Genomic DNA, 18,943 nt, shown 5'->3' with positions numbered 1-18,943 from the left:
CGTCGTCGATATTTTATATTTATTTAAAATAAAACGAGGTTATTGTCTTGGGGATAAGATTCAGGGAAGAGATGCACCATATCAATGCATGTCCCGATTTCCAAGTTGTCAAGTTCTTTGCACCCAACATCTCAATACAATTCACCTGAAGACGACTAAGGAAGCAAATTAATGTCAAAAAAGTGTGTATTAGCTAGACCCTCTAATTGTATAATGTTCTGTGAATTTTCTTCATAGGCGTATCTACTGTTCTTTACGGGTTGCGTCTTTCTCCGTCACCCACTACCCAAGAAAACATAAACCCGTGTGGTGTTCATGGGGATCGAATCCCGGACCCGGTACTCTCTGACCCCATCCCCCAATCATTTTGCTAGCAGAGCCGCATATCTATAGGTAACTTGTTTTTTTCTTTTAGATGACACATTACATGCATAAAGTGTCCTCTGCGCGATGGGGGCCCATGGAGGAAGAAGTCCAAATCAAGTGTGTAGGCGAGAGAGCTTTTGAAATTTAAACGCCGGATCAATTGAAAAGCGTATCGCCCGGATATTGCGGTTGGACGGTTATATCGCGACAAGCCGTGTCATCCATATGATCTCTTGATGTAGCCATAGAACAAGGTGCATTCGTTAAGGAGATCCCAAATTTTAAGAAAAGAGAAGGCATCGAGAGATACTGTTATAATAGCAACGTCGTTCCACTGTCTCTAAATTAATAAATTACTTTGACTCTGCTCTTTAATTTTTCACTGTGCTCTGTACAATGTATGTTGTTGTCACGTACGTATGGATCAGACGAACCTCTCGATCGAAAGGTGAATGACACACATGCGCGCAAGCTTTGACATGGAGCCATGCTCCTTGAAGGCAAAAATTGACAGAAAAATCCCGAACTTATTGCATTTTTATTGATTCAGTCCTAAATTTTTCAATTTTGTCAATTGAAATCCTGAATATTTTCACGTTTTGCCTTTTGAGTTCATCTGGATCGCTGACGTGGACGCCTTCCATCCTACATGGCACAGCCGGCACTGACGTGGATAATTTTTAATAATATTTTCTTTTCTTTTTCGATTTTTAATTTTTTTCTTCCTTTCATTTTCTTTTTCTTCTTCTAAACTCGGCGAGGGTCAACTGCGACCCTTGCTGGACTTGATAGAATAGAAAGGAAAAGAAAAAAAGGAAAAAAAAATTATCCAAATCAATGCCGGTCATCCTACGTGGCATTACCGGTGTCCATGTCAAAGATTTCTAGTTAAAATTGGTTGAATGGACTCAATTGGTAAAAAGTGAAAATATTTGGGATTCAATTAGAAAAATTGAAAGGTTTATAACTGAATTGGTAAAAGTGTAACAGGTTTATGACTTTTTGGATAATTTTTTTCATGTTTAAATTTTAACTAGCTGTGGTCTCTCTTCGTGACGAGTGTTTTGGGAAATATTCAGGCTGTGTTGATAAAGATTTGCAAGCCCATCTACAGGCTATAACATTGGAAAAGGGAAAAGTATCCAAAAAGTCTTAAATTTATTGCATTGTCATCATGGACCAATTTTTTTTTTGGTCGAAATCATGGACAAATTGAGTCCATCTATCCAATTTAGGTTGAAAATTGCTGATGCGAAAGTCCTCCCTCTTAGATGGCATGGCTGACATTGACGAGGACAATTTTTTTTAATTTTTTCTTCTCTTTTCCTACAAACACATCCCGCCCTTAAACTCTCACCTTCGAAACGAAATCACAAGCAAAATCAAGCAGTTTTCGATTTTTTTTTCCGACCCATCATGTCGTAACGATTCAAACGAAATTGTCGTTTCAACAAACAAAAAAAAAACAGAAATCGCCAAGCCTAGCAAAGCTGTAGGGCAAAGGCGGAGGTTGCAGCTTCTACTAAATTACCCGCAACCCAAGTCTCATGGTCAAGCGTGAACGCTCCGTCTTATTTTTAACTAAAAAATAAGAGCTTTTATCTTACACCATCTCTCTCTATATATTCAAACGAGTTATTACCTAATTCGTACTAAAACGTGACTAAAGTTGTTGTAGCCGTCAATCGTTGAACCGGTGGGGTTCAAATTTTAGCTTTGGACTTTCACCTCCCTCATCCCCACTATCATTAGTGTTCGGATTTTTTTTTCTGACCCATCGTGTCGCGACGATTCAAACGAAATTGTTGTTTCAACAAACAAACAAAAAACCGAATCGCCGAGCCTAGAAGAGCCGTAGGGCCAAGGCGGAGGATGCGGCTTCTACTGAATTACCTGCAGCCAAAATCTCACGGTCAAGCGTAAACGCTTCGTCTTATTTTTAACTAAAAAATAAGAGCTTTTATCTTACACCATTTCTCTCTATATATTCAAACGAGTTATTACCTAATTCGTACTAAAATGCGACTAAAGGTGTTGTAGCCGTCAATCGCTGAACTGGTGGTGGGTTCGGATTTTAGCTTTGGACTTTCACTTCGTTTTTGTACTGCTGAGCAGCAATTTTAACCGACCTGGGCCGGCCATGTCGGCGGGCTCCAGCGACCTGCCGGCGATGGTGATTTAACCCTGATCACTAAGCCTCTTACACGTAACTTCAAAAAATTTTCAATTACAAATTGAAATGCAGTATTATGGATCGGCCCTCCCTTTAGGAATTCGCCATCATCACGGTGGTCGATCAAGCGGACTTACACGAATTCGTGAGAGATTCTAGAAAGCAGCCACATCAACCATCATGGTTTCTTCACATTTGACCATGAATCAGTATCGGGTCAGAGCAGTTTTGTCCAAAGCAAAACCCTAGCACGGAATCAGCATCGGGTCACTTGTCAAGACAAGGAGGCAGTTTTGTCCTTGCGCTTTTGTCTGGTCCGAGCAGTCAAACAGGTTTGACGCCGGTCGGGGAAGGGGAAAGAGAAAGAGCAGAGAGAAGGGACGAGCTTGCCACTCAGCGTGCATCGTCGCCGCGTGTCCTGAAAACCCTCCGAAAACCCCTAGCGAAACCTGTGCAGCGCGCATAAGAAACAAGATGTATCTCTCTCCTGCTCCTCCTCCGCATCTCGCTTCGGTTAAGCTCCATGGCGTCGCCGGCCCAAAGGTGACTTCTTTCTTATCAGCCCTTCGAAAAAAATCCAATTTTTTGTTGCTGAAGAGCGTGACCCACGAACTGGGTCGCTCAATATGAAGAGTACGAAAAAGGGGGTGATTTTTTTCTTTTCTTTTCTTTCGAATTATAGGTTTTTTGGAGGAAATTTGGAGTTCATTGCTGTTCCCTGAAAATAAAAGAAGCGACGAGCTACATTCCCACAGCTCCAATTTTTCTCCCGGATGGACCGTGGAAGCAGGTGAGAAAGCATCCGTTTAGTGTTTTTTTATGAACCGGTGTTAATGTGCCTGTCTGTATATGGTCAAGGATCGACCATTCTTGAAATGGGAATAGCTGTGCCAGGAATGGGGAGGACTTGCGTTGTTCAAATGGTTTGGTTCTACTTAAGTTTGTTGTTTTCTTTCCGTGTCTCTTCATGGTTAAATAAAGGTCCTTTGTTTTGGTGATATTTATGCAAACGAGCAAATGGGGTCAGCGATATCTTTGAGACCGAGTCAATCGAGCAATTTAAGATTTTTTTTATTCTTTCATTGAGGCGTGGCATTACCATCGTAGCTTGTGATATTGAAAACTAAATCCAATAGTAACTCTACTGAGCAAGGGCTCATGTTGCAATGTCTGTACACGGATGCACGTGTCGGGCTGTTGATGAGTTCTGGATTTGCAACTTGAAAGCTACATGGTTGAACAGGGTGACGAGAATACGTGCTTTTTTGTTTTTTTTTTGGGGGGGGGGTGTGGAATGCCCATTATCAGATTGTTACTCTGTAATTCCTGAACTGCTTAAACGTTTTATGTAAGAGTTCTCATAATCTCTTTTGAACTTGTTGTATTTATTTGTGGCAACATTTATCTGATCAAACCAAGTATTGTGACGCTATAGATCCCTGGAGGGGTTACTGCTGCAGAGGGATTCAGAGCTGCTGGCATATTTGGTGGTTTACGTGCCAAAGGAGAAAAACCCGATCTAGCACTTGTCGTTTGTGATGTCGATGCCATGTCAGCAGGTTTGTCTTAAATTGGCAAATGTTTCTAGATTCATGGGCTCTTAGGGGACTGAATTTATGAACATTTTGCTGATTATTCAACCCCAATTTATGATAGGGTCGTTCACTACAAACATAGTTGCAGCAGCACCTGTTGTGTACTGCAGAAACACATTAGAAACGTCGAGAACTGTAAGCAAGCATTCTGTTGTTCTCAATAGTACTCTATATTTCTTCTTAATCAGATTTAGGAGCACAATGAATAATCGTACTTTTTTCTGGTGGCTGGATTATGTCATATAGATCGGTTTGCCGTTTCTTTTTGAGCAGCTGTTTTCTGTAGATTTGTTCACTTTTCTCCTTCGCTTTATCAGTTTGGGAGGCCCGGGGGGGGGGGGGGGGTGGTGGATGAGTTAGTGGTGTTGGATTTGTTGGCTTTTCTATTGCACAGATGCTAAGGAAAGATGTATATTTGCGCATGTTCTTGCACTCATGCGTGAATTCTTGAAATGGGAGAAAATAGAATAATATGGTGAAATAATTGATCCACTGAGAGTTTTAGTAAAAGATGCCTTGTGACATGCGATGCAATGTTTAAAGTACATATAAGAATCCAAAAGGACGTCAAATAAGACTTACAAAAGATTGTTAATGTTCGTCTTTACACAAGATAAAGCACAACAGCTTCAAAGGATCCATGTAATTAATCGCATTTGAGGGGTAGGCCTTGGTTGTTGTTGTTTTCCCTACCTGTACTTCCTCAGAAAAGTCCTAGCCAAAAACGGTCTTCCTTTGTTGTTAAATTTAATGTGTCGCTGTTTCTATGAAGAGCTTTATTATAGTACATAGATTATACCTTGATTTGACTCCTCAAAGACCCCCGATTTACTAGATATGCATATTTTTCAGGCACGTGCAGTGTTGATAAATGCTGGTCAAGCCAATGCAGCAACTGTAAGCTGACTCTTTGTGTAGTTCTCAACAACTGCATCTACCCATAGCTCTGCTCTGCTTGGAGTTTCATTTAGCGAAGTTTATACACCTCACAAAGAGAAATCAAGTTCATAGAGTGGCATATGATATAATTTTCACTGGATTTAGGCTCAACACCTCAATAGTTGGGGCTTCAACTGGCCGAATAATTTTGTTTTTTTTCCAGGGAGATGCTGGTTACCAGGACGTGATAGATTGTGTAAAATCTCTTGCTGAAGTATGTGACACCTTTACCTTTTTATTTTGAGAGGCAGTGCATTTGTCACAATTTTCATTCAGTTGGAAATCACAACTACATAATTGCAGCGGCTTCAAGTAAGTCCTGAGGAGATTTTGGTTGAATCCACTGGTGTAATAGGTCAACGAATTAAGAAGGTATATACAGTGTTAGTTCTCGTGATTGTTAAATTCTTTCTTCCTTGCACAACTCAGCATGTGCATGTGACCTATAAATACTTCAAAGTTTTGTTGGACACTTTTGGTAGAAGACATTGCTTTGCGGCCCATATGAATTAAACTGATAGTTTATCGTACCGCTGTCATATGCAGGATGCTCTTCTCTATTCGCTTCCAGATTTGGTTAATTCGCTATCACCAACTACTGAAGGGTATTTCTTAAGTCACTTTCTCGTTTTGTGTATAACCTTCTAGCATACCTACAAGATTGTTTTGCTTAACTTCATAATATCTCCTGTTTTCTTTATTCATTTGTTTTGAGACTTTGTAGATTCAACCAAACTATCCTTTTGTAACCCACAGTATATGTATTCAAAAGTTAAAGTTTTCTACCCCGGGCTGTGCAGTGCAGACTCTGCAGCCGTTGCAATAACAACAACTGACCTTGTGAGTAAGAGTGTTGCCGTTGAGGTTAAGGTAAACCTGTACTTATCATTTGCCTTCTTCAATTATCTTTGACACAACACCAAGATGAGTCGTCATCGTGTATTAACTGATATGTCCGACATCTGTGATATACCTGTTTTGACTATGCGATAGCCTTTGTCATATCTTACTTTTATGACTACCTGATATCAAAGGGGCCCGAATTTTAACAGGACTACATTTGTATTGAACTTTGTGTGCATATATCTTGTGACACTACTTGTTTGCACATTTACACTTACCAAGGATATAATTAGTAGCCATGACATTAACCTGGGAGTTGAAATTCCTATTCTGTTGCAATTTTCCTATTTGGAAAGTATTAAAAAAATTGATTCCCATTTACCTTGAGGGATGAAATTCTCGAGGTGCTGAAATTTATGGTACTCAAGTGTTGATCATCCTTGACCTTATTCCTTTTATGGAATTTACAGGTTGGTGGGACAAATGTTAGAGTTGGTGGAATGGCAAAAGGTTCTGGAATGATCCACCCAAATATGGCTACCATGCTTGGTGTAAGCATTTTTATACTTGTTTCTTTATATTTGTAGTTACTCGTCAACTGACTGATAGTGGTGTATTGTTAGGTCGTGACAACTGATGCTCTAGTCACAAGTGATGTTTGGAGAACGATGGTGCGGATTGCTGTGGACCGGAGTTTCAACCAAATTACTGTATGTATAGATCATTCTTCGAAAGATTTCCATTGAAATTGTTAGACATTTGTAGATGCTCCTGATAATCTAGCTCCTGATAATCTATTTCAGTTTTCCTTTTCCTGCTTGGCTGCTCAATTGTAGCTTGGATCTGAGTTAGCTGTTCATCTTTTGTTAGTATTTTTATACCAACAATTAGGCTTGGTTTACAGCTCATCTCCATTTAGGGCTAAAACAGAGAGAGTTTTCACTCCCTTTTACCATTGCTCATTTGCATTTCAGTCACTTGTAATCATTTTTGTTAGGCTGATGTTGGTATTAACTGCAGCATTCTTTTTTTTAAAACCTTTTTTCTGGTGAAACTGCAACTGCTCTTTGGCAATAGCTAAACAAGGCACAATCATGGCCAGTAAAAACTTGTAGCAAAAAACACATCCTTAAAGCCAAAGCCAAAGACTAGGTGTCACGGATAAAACATGAGCTATATTAACAGTTGTCTGTTCTCATTGTACTAGCTTGAGATATGAAAACTTTGGCCGTGGTGTAAGAGGCTATTAATCATTGTATTAGCATAAGCTTGTCTTTGCAGCAACACATGCAAACCTTGATTCAGTTAGACACAAAAATTTTCTTGCTTTTTGAAATTTGATTAAGTTGCTCCCGCTGAGGAGTATCTACCAAGTACAGAAACAGGCGCATGAAGGAGCCTTCACCAGAAACTGCCTAAACTATGGGGAAGACTGAGTAGTAAGAGTCTTAGAAACAACCTCCCCTATTTTTGTGGGGGTGATGTTGCATGCTGAGCCATCCTTCTGAATATTAAGGAGGTCTTTGTGCTGAGTTTGTTATCTTCATGCTTTGGCTTTTTTAGTCTTCCTGATCTGTTATTAGTGTCTTTGTAACTGACCTCAGTGGTCTATTGTAGTTTTCTCCCATTTCATCTATCCCATTGCCATCTATGCTTTGTCAATTTAAACATGATTTTGGTGCTATGCTGAGTATGCTGCATCAAGATGTTATGACTGTAGGGGCCTTTGTTATGGTAATGCATCTCCGTCTTTGTTTAAATATCTACATAGATATACTCAGTTCTAATATTTCATTTATTGTCACATTAACAACTAATCTTTGCCATTATATGGCATCCACTCATTCAAGTTATTTAAAGGTATCCATGGTTGTGAAATGAAGTTTATGAGCTAATTAACAATTGAAAGCATCTGTAGTTGATTTCCTGCAGGTAGATGGAGATACCAGTACCAATGATACTGTCATTGCTTTGGCTAGTGGCTTATCTGGATCACACAGGATATCTTCTTTGGACTGTGATGAGGCAATGCAACTTCAAGCATGCCTTGATGGGGTAAGCTTGAGGCAACTTTTTCTGTGGCTTATATTTGGTGCACGTCTTGAGGTTTTGACTATTAATACCATGCTATGTAATATGCATCGTCTCCTTTCATTTACTCAGAGTCTCAAACTCCATAATTTGTATAGGTGAATGCTTGTTTAAACTGCACTTTAGTTTGTAAAATTCTGCGAAGCATGGGGATAGATGTACAGATTGATTAAATGCTAGATATGAATGCCACAATCTTTATATATATTAGTTAAAGATGGTACTAGAAAAGACTCAAAGCAAGCACAGCAGCTTAATGAAGAGACGTTTTGTATGTTTCAATTTGCATTGTTCTAATGCTCGGGATAGTCTTTATTTGATATCTTGTTAATTGGGAATATGTTACTGATGATTTACACATTATTTTCAGGTGATGCAAGGTCTTGCTAAATCAATAGCATGGGATGGAGAAGGAGCGACGTGCTTAATTGAGGTTTGCATGTTATATATCCCAAGTAGCAGTGTGAAATTTATCTTTTGAAACATCTTTTTAATCTCACAATTAAAAAAATTAATTAGTTGAAGGCATCCTTGCGACGGATTCTTTCATCATCTTATTGCAAGACTGAATCATACCCACAATATATTGAGTGTAATATACTTGGTTACAATCTGCACTGCAGTATAAATTCAGTAAGACGCCAGGTAGATACTCTGGCAAATCCATAGTTTGGCCATGTCAAGTAACGGTATCTTTTTTTATACAGTCAAGTGACAACATCTTATTATATGGTTTTAGGGTTGCAGGGCCGAAATCAGGTATTATTTTCATGTTTTGTGATTGGAGATGGTCTTAAGCTACACTGTAGTGTAAAGTGGTAGAAATACACTCAGATAGTCCCTCACTGATTAAGGAATTATTCTGTTACTCAAAGAAAAAGACAGGGCAAAAAGAAGCAAGGATTTAACGTGTCATGAATCTGTTATGCCCAGTCCTTGATGATGCTTATACATATTAATTCTCGATAATTGGCGTGTGTTCTTTGTTTCTCGAAATCGTGGTCTGATGGCTGATCTCCTTTTGTTTTTCCTTTAGAAACTTTTTCGTTGTTAAGTGGCAACCCGAATATTTAATCCTGTCTGATCTTTTGGTGACCAGACGAGATTGATGCAGTTTAGCTAGAGTATGAAGGATATGGGTTGATAGATTGTTTTATCCTTTTCAAACTGATACAGGTCAATGTGACTGGTGCCAACAGTGAGGCTGAAGCAGCAAAAATTGCACGGGCAGTTGCATCTTCATCTCTTGTTAAGGTATGGTAATAAACTTGGGCATTCAGCTTAGGTTGGTTGTCAAGCTAACTGACAGTGAAGTTTGTGAAATTAGGCTGCTGTATATGGAAGAGATCCGAACTGGGGACGCATTGCTTGTGCTGTTGGCTATGCTGGAGTTCCATTTCAGTTAAATAAGCTCCGTATAATACTTGGTGACATTCTTTTAATGAATGGTGGACAGCCACAATCATTCAACAGGTAATAGGGAGAGAACATATTCTGTGGTTGGAACTAGGGTTTATTTTAAGAGCTTAGCTATGATGTTAATTGAATGTTACGACAAGAAAATCTGTTGAGCACTGTAGTTAAATACAAGATAATCAGTGTGAGTGGTTGCTTCACAGAGTTGCAGAACTATGTTTGTTTGTTTCATTCTTTAGAGAAGGTAACCTATCGCCAGTTTCAAAGATAGAAAGGATGTATTTCTTGTCGAACTCTAAACTAAATTGCTTTTTGCTCGACCATATTTTTAATCCCATCACCCTTCATCTTAGCAGAAATGAAGCCTTTTGAATTTTAAAGAGTGTGCATAATTTTTGGCTTTTTGGCCCAAGAACTGAGCATGCTTGAAAGAAGTCATTTTCACCAATTTAGCATGTGATATTTCTGTCTCATTCGTCTTTGTTCTAAATGAACTGAGCAAATTACAGGGATGTGGCCAGCAACTATCTCAGGAAGGCTGGTGAGATCCATGGTTCAGTTGGAATTCAAATCTCTGTTGGTAAGATCTTGTACTTATCTTTTGCAAGTTGCTAGCTCTTATCATGTTGACTCTGCTCCTAATACAATATGTTGCATAAAGATAGCAAACATCACTCATCATCAAGCTCCCTTGAGTTTGAGGGATAGCACTGTAGCATTCCGGGAAAATTGTGGCAAGCATCTGTTTTTGTTCATTTCGTTTCATGTCCGCGGTTGTGGGTGTGGATGTGGTTGGAGAGTCGCACTGCAAATTGCTCCTCTGATTCATCAGATGAGCATAGATATTTCCGCGTGATAAAGTTCAAGACCCCCTAAGATCTGTTAGGAGGCTTAGAAAGCTCGCTTCTTCCTGAAGGTTACTTTCTCATGTTAACTGATGTGACTTTTCTGTTCCCCGGGTAGCACTCCATGTATTTTTTTTAGGCGAAAAATGGTCAGCTTCCTCCCCTTTATTGTAAAATATGGTAAGCGTGGTAAAGTCCCATGTGATAAAAGTGTTCGTGCATGTCACATGTATGAACACTTTTGCACATTTTATCCTAAATTAAATACCACCTTGGACACTGTAGAAATTTTCTCTAGATGATGGACTTCTGTGCATCAACATGCTGTCTTACCCGACCTCCTGTTTCCATGTTCACTTTTAACAGTTCTAGTCCTTGCCGAAATTGTATGGTGTCAACATCCTCCTGTCCATGCCGAAATTGTAGATATATCGACTCTGTTTTGCTTTCTGTGACTCTTACCTTCATCTCTTATTTCCTTGTTTTCTCATCGCCGAAGATTTCTCATTGTACACTTATGCAACCGTCGTTCGGCTTCACATTCTTTTCAAACAGGTGATGGACCAGGGAGTGGGAAGGCATGGGGCTGCGATTTGAGCTACGATTATGTGAAAATAAATGCCGAATACACGACTTAGAACAGACGACATCCATTCGTCACCTTGTTGGTCTGCTAGTACTAAAACTATTTAGTGCTTCTATAGCTAAGGTTGTACAAGGTTGATACGATTGCGGGTTTATCATTCAGCTTCGTTGTTTTGATGCAAATCGACTTTAATCACTTTCATAAAGTGGTCATAAACCCTGTAATAGGGATAGTAATTCATGAGCAGATTGGCTAGCAAATCACGCCCTTTGTTTGTTCTACTACCTCGGGTAGTCTGCTTCCTTTTCTTGAAGGTGATCAAGCCTGCAAGAGGTGTTCCATTTGTAAGCTGGTTATAAATAGCTCAGCAATAAGAATTTTCCACAGAATTTTGCACCTTCTAGAGCTATTTGAAATGGGATAAACTTATTACAGGTTTTCAACATAATTGCCTTCCTTTCTTCATGACACTGGAAGAGGACGATCCTCAGAGAGTAGTGGCTTCTCAGTACCAAGCAAATCCGTCACTACTCATATACCAACTGGCTCGTCGTTACTACCTAAATACCAACTGGCTCAGAACACAATTTATTCTTGAGAAACTAACCATAACTCGAATAGAGAAACCACGAGATCAGTTTCCCATAGTACTGTGCCTATCTAAATGTTGAGGCAATTTATGACCGAAGGAACTCGGCACAAGGTTTAGTGGTCATGAATTTATTGTCCTTTTCCTTTTGGTTGGTCACATATTCTCATTTACGAACACCAATGTCCTTAACGAATAGTTGGAAACACCCTCTTCAGTTTCCGCGAAAGAACGGAATACATAGGGCCAAATGAAGGGTCCATCAGATATATGGAAAAATGTAACGCTCACTGAAGAGTCATATATAAACAACATAGCTAATACCGTGGTTTGACAAAACATTCGCACTAGGTGTCCCAAAACATCAACACAACTGTTGTCCAAATATGAGTAACTCAGACGGTCTTAAAATAGTCGTCAAACAAAACCACTTGTTAATATTATTTATATACATCACCTCTGAAGAGTTCAGATCATCAACTAAAGAGATCATCTCACAATGCCTTTGCAGCAGAGTAGTGCACCTGAGCCAGGGAGTTCTTGAAGAAGCTGCTCCCACAGGAGGAGTCCGGGACAGGATTTCCAATATCAAATTGGCGCACATCATCTGCAATGCTGAGACAGCGATCATTATCGTCCAGCTTGTTAAAACATCTATCGGAACTCCCAGATGGTCGGCGAGATTGCTTCTTTTTCTTGTCCCTCTTGGAAGAGTCCTTGCCAGATGCTCCTCGTGAGAAGTCTTTCCCCTTCTGGCCTCTCTTTCCATTTCTCTTATCCTTCTTGGGCACCTTCTGTTGCTTTGTGCCCCTATTGAGGAAGTGAGAAACTGATGTTGGTAGTGGATCATAGACATCTGGAGCCCATCTCACTGTAAGCTTCCTAGGAGAAGCACCTTGTTTCTCACGAGTACCTTTCATGGCAGATACAAGCTTCAAAGAGGTCTGCAACAGATAAAACATTAACAACAGATAAATGCACATACAAATAGCAAATGGCAAACCATGAAGAGGAAAGTCACAAGAAGCACATTCTCATTGACTCCGACGGTGGCTAGGTAAATATTGAAATAATGCTTCTAAGTATGAACCACCAGAAGGATAGAACTGAGTATATAAAAGCACTTCTCCCTTCTCTTTAGAACAAGCTGCCATCATGAACTGACACTAAATCATCCATAGACATAAAGAACTTACAGAAATGTTAAAGACAAATGCAAACACCCGGCTCCTTCCACTTTGTTGCAGGAAGGCTACCTTTTTAGTTCATGAGGATAACACTACAAACGCTATATCCAGTGGCTACTCAATAGTACCTAGGACCACATTAAAACGTGAGACGACCAAAGGAAACAAAACCAACATGTTGAAAAATGAACAATTTCCGACAAGAAAACATTAGTCAGGTAAGAAACAAAGAAACTAGCAAAAAAGAAAGGCTGGAGAACGAAAAAGAGAAACTAGACAGAAATTAGAAAGCAAAAATAGGAGCCCCGTAAGGGAAGCAGGATCTTAGACCATCAGAAGTAGAGCAAGCCCTACATCCACGACTGGGAAAGAACTTACAGGAAAGGAAATTGAACGTGAATAGACATTGTTAATGTGCTCCTCCGAGAAAAGTTCTTGCAAAGCCGATTCTGGCTCATAATCCTCTTCATCAGGGAACAAATGTGGAGATAACTTCTCTCCAGGTAATGGAAAAGTTGCACATCTATTGAGACACTTCTCATGTGACTTAGCCTTAAGCCCACAACTTCCATGTGATTTCTCTGCTTTCAAAGTACCAACTACAACTTCACCATCTTCAACATGTAAAACATTACCCAGAGTATTGCCAAGTTCACTCATCAAGTTTTCACAGGCTAAAGAGTTGGTCCCAAAAGTCGAACAGCATCCGTCCATCGATGTGAGTATCTAGGGGAAAGAAATGCAAAAGGAAACAAAGTCAGCAACAGTTGATGATTTAATGTTCAAGAATAACCAAAAAACGAAAAAGCAATATATGTTCTCCTCCAAATACTAAGAGACTGAAGTGCACAGAGACTAAGGGAATTTGATGACAAGGAGAGAGATTAAAACCGAAAGTTCACCCATCAGTTCATATGCATATACAAATAAAAACAATTCAAATCCACCAACAATGCTTCTCTGTAAAACCATTTGTAGGGAATTCCACCCAAGGAAATGATGAGCTACAACAACATACTCAGGCGGCATTAGCACTGGAAAGGATTCCTGAATACAACATGATGATGAGCACATCCCCAATAAACCCGACTGCAGGATTTTCACAGACCGACAACATACAGTTCGTGAACATAGGTAAGACTGGGACACAAACAAGCTCACGAGCCGAAGAATCCTAGGAAATATTCATCCTTCAAATTGAACAAAGGTTGTAGGGATAGAACATTAACCCCTGTAATTTTCAACCAATAGAGAAACTGGCAAAAAGAGAGAGCGAACGGCTTTGCACATTTTATCCATCTTCCTTTGGCTCCTCATGGCACTTTATCAATTAAGCCCCGCAAAAATGGTGATTATCGCAAATCACAAGTTACGAGCAAGACTTTCAACAGAAAAAGCGCCATACCTTACAAGACGGCGGCAAAGGGCAGTCGAAACGGTTACAAAACCTCAGCAACTCGCACAGCTCGGTACAAGTCCGTCAATGGCCAAGAACTTTTACGTCGCACAACAAACAGAAGAGAGAGCTAGGCAAAAGAAAAACCTAAACGCAGCTGCGAAGAGAGAACGCCGACGGTAACGATGGAGAGCCTAATGTTAACTAAGATTACCACGCCGATCGCCTTTCTCGAGGTGTTTCAGGCGGTGCGGGCACAAGCCACCGTGGAAGTAGGTCAGGGAAGGGATCAGGAGGTGATCGCAGGGCACCGAAGGCATGGTGAAATGCTCTTCGAAAACCCCCCGGCTCACGAGGCCCTAACAACGGAGCGCCGGGGCCTCAGGGCGTCGCCACGGTGGCCGGCGGCGTATCGACACGAGCCTACGGCGGCTGGGCGAGGAGGAGGAGGAGGAGGAGGAACAGGCTCGAACGAGGGCGGCGATCTGCGCGGATCGAGGCTCCGATTCGGTGATTCTTCAGGTGACGACGCTCATGCCTGGCCGATTCGAAGGGAAGATGAGAGATCGAAGCAAGATGAAGATGAAGCTGAGAGTGAGAGAGAGAGGATAGAGACAAAGCGCGTGAAGATGAAGATGAAGATGAAGATGAAGATGAAGTAGAAGGAGAAGATGGGGGAGGGACAGGTGGGTCAACGGATCGGCAGGCGAGATGGACGGCGGTCCGTCGAGGAACGAATCTGGAGCGTACACGTGTTTACAGCGAGGGCGTGTACTTTTCCACGCTTGCTCTTGCTCAGATATTTGCCGGATGCTGGGTGGGCCGAAATGTTGGGCCCATTTGGACAGGCCCTCTACAAGAAGAACGACTTGCATGGACCCGGTCCATGGAACAAAAATAATCACGGCCGTTAATAATGAGGCCTAATTCAAAAAAAAAAAACATCAACTTTTACCTTGAGTTACAATTCTAGTCCGAACTTTTTTGTCTCATAAAATATTACCAAATTTTACTTAAATCCCAAATTCGACTCGAACAATTTGAAAATTTCACATCACGGGAGCCAGATTTGAGATTCAAGTAAAAACTGGTGCTTTTTATTGAGATAAAAAAAAAAAGTTCGGGCTAGAATTATCAGTAAAGGTAAAGTTGATTCTTTTTTTTTTGGAATTAGCCCTCAATAATGTGGATCCATCAAGGCTCCCATGATCAACGGCTTTGACAAATCCGAGTCCAGATAAGCCAAGCCCGAGATAAACTAAAGATGATTAATGGGAAGTCCGGTCGCCCGGCCTGGCCGAGGATGACTCAGGCTGATGAGGCCCGATAGTTAAATGGACATATTTGGATGACATTTTTACAAGGAAAAGTTCAATCCACCCAATTTTGTGGTGGGCTTGGTCTGAAAATTTCGACTACTTAATTTCATGTTTCGAGCACGATTGGATAACACATTAGATCCAATCTTTAGGCCCGTCAATACTTCAACTTAAACTTGGTAGGGCCAATGGTGTGTGAACAAAATAAATTGCCATTGTACTTTTAAAAAATTACTTACCGTTTTTTCATAGACGAATCCGCCAATGGATTCTACCTATGTGGACTTGACGCCGTTAAATTTTATTGAGGCTAAACGGCTTCTTCTTACTAAAATGGAGCGACTCCCTCTGCCTCTCTCTTCTTCCCTCTCCCTCCATCTCAAATATCGATAGAAGACAATAACCAAGTGCAATGCCGTGGTTCTCCCCCGATAAACAAAAAAAAGAAAGAAACTATTTTAGATGACTGGACCATCACGTGAGCAATTTCTTGTAAAAATTAACCGAACTGACCGCATTGAAATTTTGCGCAATGTTTTTAAAAAGTTCAGGACTAAATTAGCATCCATACTAATTAGGTAATTTTTGCATGGAAGAAGGAAGTACTTCTCTCGTACCCATATTGTATTTCCTTCAACAAGAAAAATGGAAGGAAATGCAAATATTGCTATTTTTTTTCAAGATCGCCCTTATATTTTTTAGGGTAAAAGCAACCAAAAATCTTAAACTATACCAACCGTGATATATTTACCCTAAACTTTATTCTGTGACGCAAAAAATCCCAAACTTGTATATGTGTGACACGTTTATCCTCTATCAAAATTATGTTAACGGGAACCGCTAAAATCTATCTACATGGATGCTGGATAATAAAAAAATGTTGATATGGCGCCCACGTAACTTAAATGAAATACAATGACGTTATTTTGGCTGAAAAATCATCTAACAGAATCTTGACCGAGGGTAAATATGTCGTACAAGTACAAGTTTGAGGTTTTTTCCATCACAAGAAAATTTTTAAATTAAATATGTCGCGGTTGGCATAATTTGGGGTTTTTGATATTGCAAAAAAATATTTGAGGGTAAATATATCACGGTAAGCATAGTTTGAGGTTTTTTTTGTTGCTTTTTTCCTGTTTTTAAAGTATGACTAAGATCATGGATAAATAAATCTATTTGAGAAACTAATTTCCCTTCACATTGTTTTCCCTCAACACGCATCCAGACATGATAGGGAGCTTCGTACTATTCGTATATGCTATGTTTGTTTCGCGAAAAATGAATAACTTTGAATTTTTTTTTCAAAAAAATGATTGTTTGTATCGCTTGAAATAATTAGTCAATGAAAAATATATTCATCGTTAATAGCAATTTATATCTAAAATTTTTTGTAAACGATAAAAATATTTTTTTATTCATTAATATTTTAAGCGATATAAACGATCATTTTTTTGAAAAATGTTTTCCTGGTCATTTATTTTTTGCAAAACAAATAGAACCTTAATACCATTTCGGTGGGAACTATGCACCGTATTAACTTCCAAAAGAATAATTTTGATGTTTCCTGCGACTTGAGTTTCCAAAGTGACTTTCAACTTGATGCATTAGTCCCCAAACTCGTGGCTATAACTTGCTTTTGAGACTCAATATACCCAGATTCGAGGGAGAACTCGCCCTTGCCATTCGGTATCTAGAGGGGTAAGCATCGAGTTCGGTGCAACTCGGGAAACGGACCGAAGTAGCCTGCACCGATAGGTTGAAGGCTCGCTTGTAGGAAAAACTGTTTGAGTTCCTAATTCCACAAACTTGGAACTAGCCCAGAATTGGTTCATCGATTCCAAAGACCATAATTGCTCGTTTCGAGGTTTGGCCAGTTCTAAATCAGTTTTGAAACCTCTCTTAGAAAAATAAAAAAACTTTTACATTTATTGAGAATTGAACCTGGCCTTTAACGTGAATAAATAATAACATAGGTTCTTGTAGTGAAATGGTGCTACTTTTAATTTTACAATAAGAATTTGATTTCTTACACAAAAGAGGGCAAGTTTTCCCGGTATAATTGAGAACTAGCTGTTTCAGAACCGACCGGTACGATTCTTGATTCCAATCTGTTGGAAACGAAAGTCGCATGGTCGTTCTACGATTTTAGAACGACCCTGTTACTTCCGTTTCCAACTAATTGGAATCAAGAATCGCATTGGTTGATTCTGAAACAGCTTTAGAGGGGAAATCGGTCTACCTTGAAATCGATCATTGTTATCTAGATTGAGATATCTTCAATTTCAAGTGGACTGACTTCGTATCCTTCCTAAGCAGGAAAGATTAGACAAACAGGGTTGATTGAATACGGGAGTTAAAATGGAGTACTTTTCATACCCAAAAAAATGGAGTACTTTTTGCCCTTTTCATTTGTTAGGTAGATAAAATAATCACACAATGATTTACTAGAAGATAATATATTTGAAAATTCGTAATACAAAGATAGGAAGGTCTTTTCTCACATTCAATTTGCAATGATCCAATTATTAATTCCTTTAAAGAGGGCTGTTGACACTCTTTTGTCGCGAACAACTATAAATAAACTGGAAAAGATATCAATTTTGTTAAGACGCGAATGTGATATAAATTTAATTTGCTCCTTTTTTTACTTTAAATTTTTGCCATACTGATTCATTATCTTGAGTTTTTTTCATTTTAAGTTGGCTAAATTTTTTTTTGGATAAAAAAGATAATAGTTTGCTAATCTTCTCATCGGATTTCATTTTAATCCATTGATATTTTAGATTTTATTTTTGTAATTCGCTAAATTTTCCAATATATGTCACATGGGCGGTGTTGGCCGTAACGAACGGTAGGGTTATGATGATGGTGGCCTAATTAATGCACTGAAAAAATGTGAATTTTTTGGAAGTATCTAGGTTGAGTATAGATTGGGTTAACTAATCATCATTCATGGTGTACGCGTACAAATTGCATGACTATTAGATATATGGATCATTTTGGTTCGAATAATATTTTAAATTAGACCTGACCGAATCCATCCACTGGTAGCCCTATATCATGTTCCTTAATGTTAGGAGATGACATTTCTATACACATTGCTATTTTAAACATTTTCCTTAGTTAAAGCCCATCTCAATAGTAATCAACATATCTCTATTCAATTAAAAACACCGAATCTTTAACAACGAGCAAACGGTAACATTCGAAATCACCTAAAAATATTTCCAACATGTTTTGTTTCCCAAAAAAAATTAAGTTGTTTCCCGTTTCGAAAATTCAAAAGAGCTAGATCCATCCGAATTGCCAACTTTTTCACATTTGAAGTTGAAAACTATGCCGCCATCTTTTGCGGTTGCTCATTTTGTTAACAGATTCCGTTGGCCAAGTGCCCCTCTCTCTCTCTTCACGTGACTGGCCACTTTCAGTTAGACACGGATCGCCACCTCATCAATCCGCAACCGTTCACGAGCTCCCCCATCCAACGGTCCGTGCCCACCGACGGACGAATCCGGGTGCCCTCTCCCGCTGTCCACCCCCGTCCGCTCCATTTAAACACCACCTCGCGACCCACCTCTCTCCCACAGGAAAGTTCCGC

General features: G+C 39.6%; 2 protein-coding genes across 2 annotated transcripts; one reads left to right on the top strand and one right to left on the bottom strand.

Annotated features, from left to right (window-relative positions):
• The first annotated feature begins 2,872 nt into the window (after nucleotides 1-2,872).
• LOC115673435 (arginine biosynthesis bifunctional protein ArgJ, chloroplastic) lies at nucleotides 2,873-11,135 on the top strand. Its single transcript, XM_030595600.2, has 17 exons — nucleotides 2,873-3,082; nucleotides 3,222-3,329; nucleotides 3,975-4,098; nucleotides 4,196-4,269; nucleotides 4,987-5,031; nucleotides 5,237-5,287; nucleotides 5,377-5,445; nucleotides 5,620-5,678; nucleotides 5,874-5,943; nucleotides 6,387-6,467; nucleotides 6,540-6,626; nucleotides 7,849-7,971; nucleotides 8,378-8,440; nucleotides 9,184-9,261; nucleotides 9,335-9,480; nucleotides 9,933-10,003; nucleotides 10,824-11,135. Exons 1-17 carry the CDS (start codon nucleotides 3,014-3,016, stop codon nucleotides 10,904-10,906), a joined length of 1,401 nt encoding a protein of 466 aa, XP_030451460.2. The 5' UTR covers nucleotides 2,873-3,013; the 3' UTR covers nucleotides 10,907-11,135.
• Nucleotides 11,136-11,748: 613 nt separating this feature from the next.
• Nucleotides 11,749-14,679, bottom strand: LOC115673436 (uncharacterized). Its single transcript, XM_030595601.2, has 3 exons — nucleotides 14,036-14,679; nucleotides 13,009-13,356; nucleotides 11,749-12,387 (listed from the first exon to the last, which is right to left on the bottom strand). Exons 2-3 carry the CDS (start codon nucleotides 13,342-13,344, stop codon nucleotides 11,938-11,940), a joined length of 786 nt encoding a protein of 261 aa, XP_030451461.2. The 5' UTR covers nucleotides 13,345-13,356; nucleotides 14,036-14,679; the 3' UTR covers nucleotides 11,749-11,937.
• Nucleotides 14,680-18,943: the final 4,264 nt, after the last annotated feature.

Source organism: Syzygium oleosum, unplaced genomic scaffold (assembly GCF_021117445.2).
Source record: "Syzygium oleosum isolate NSW1041296 unplaced genomic scaffold, Sole_v2.1 Sole_v2.09, whole genome shotgun sequence".
NCBI lineage: Eukaryota > Viridiplantae > Streptophyta > Magnoliopsida > Myrtales > Myrtaceae > Syzygium > Syzygium oleosum.
Note: the sequence above shows the minus strand (reverse complement) of the source record. Positions and strands in the feature narration are given on the sequence as shown.

What these genes read in the sequence shown, in the direction of transcription:
- LOC115673435 (XM_030595600.2), top strand. Translation starts at nt 3,014, where the DNA reads ATGTATCTCTCTCCTGCTCCTCCTCCGCATCTCGCTTCGGTTAAGCTC. An exon ending in ATGGCGTCGCCGGCCCAAAG is followed by an intron (nt 3,083 to 3,221) that starts GTGACTTCTTTC and finishes TTCGAATTATAG; the next exon opens with GTTTTTTGGAGGAAATTTGG. An exon ending in TAGGTCAACGAATTAAGAAG is followed by an intron (nt 5,446 to 5,619) that starts GTATATACAGTG and finishes TGTCATATGCAG; the next exon opens with GATGCTCTTCTCTATTCGCT.
- LOC115673436 (XM_030595601.2), bottom strand. Translation starts at nt 13,344, where the DNA reads ATGGACGGATGCTGTTCGACTTTTGGGACCAACTCTTTAGCCTGTGAA. An exon ending in CACGTTCAATTTCCTTTCCT is followed by an intron (nt 12,388 to 13,008) that starts GTAAGTTCTTTC and finishes TATCTGTTGCAG; the next exon opens with ACCTCTTTGAAGCTTGTATC.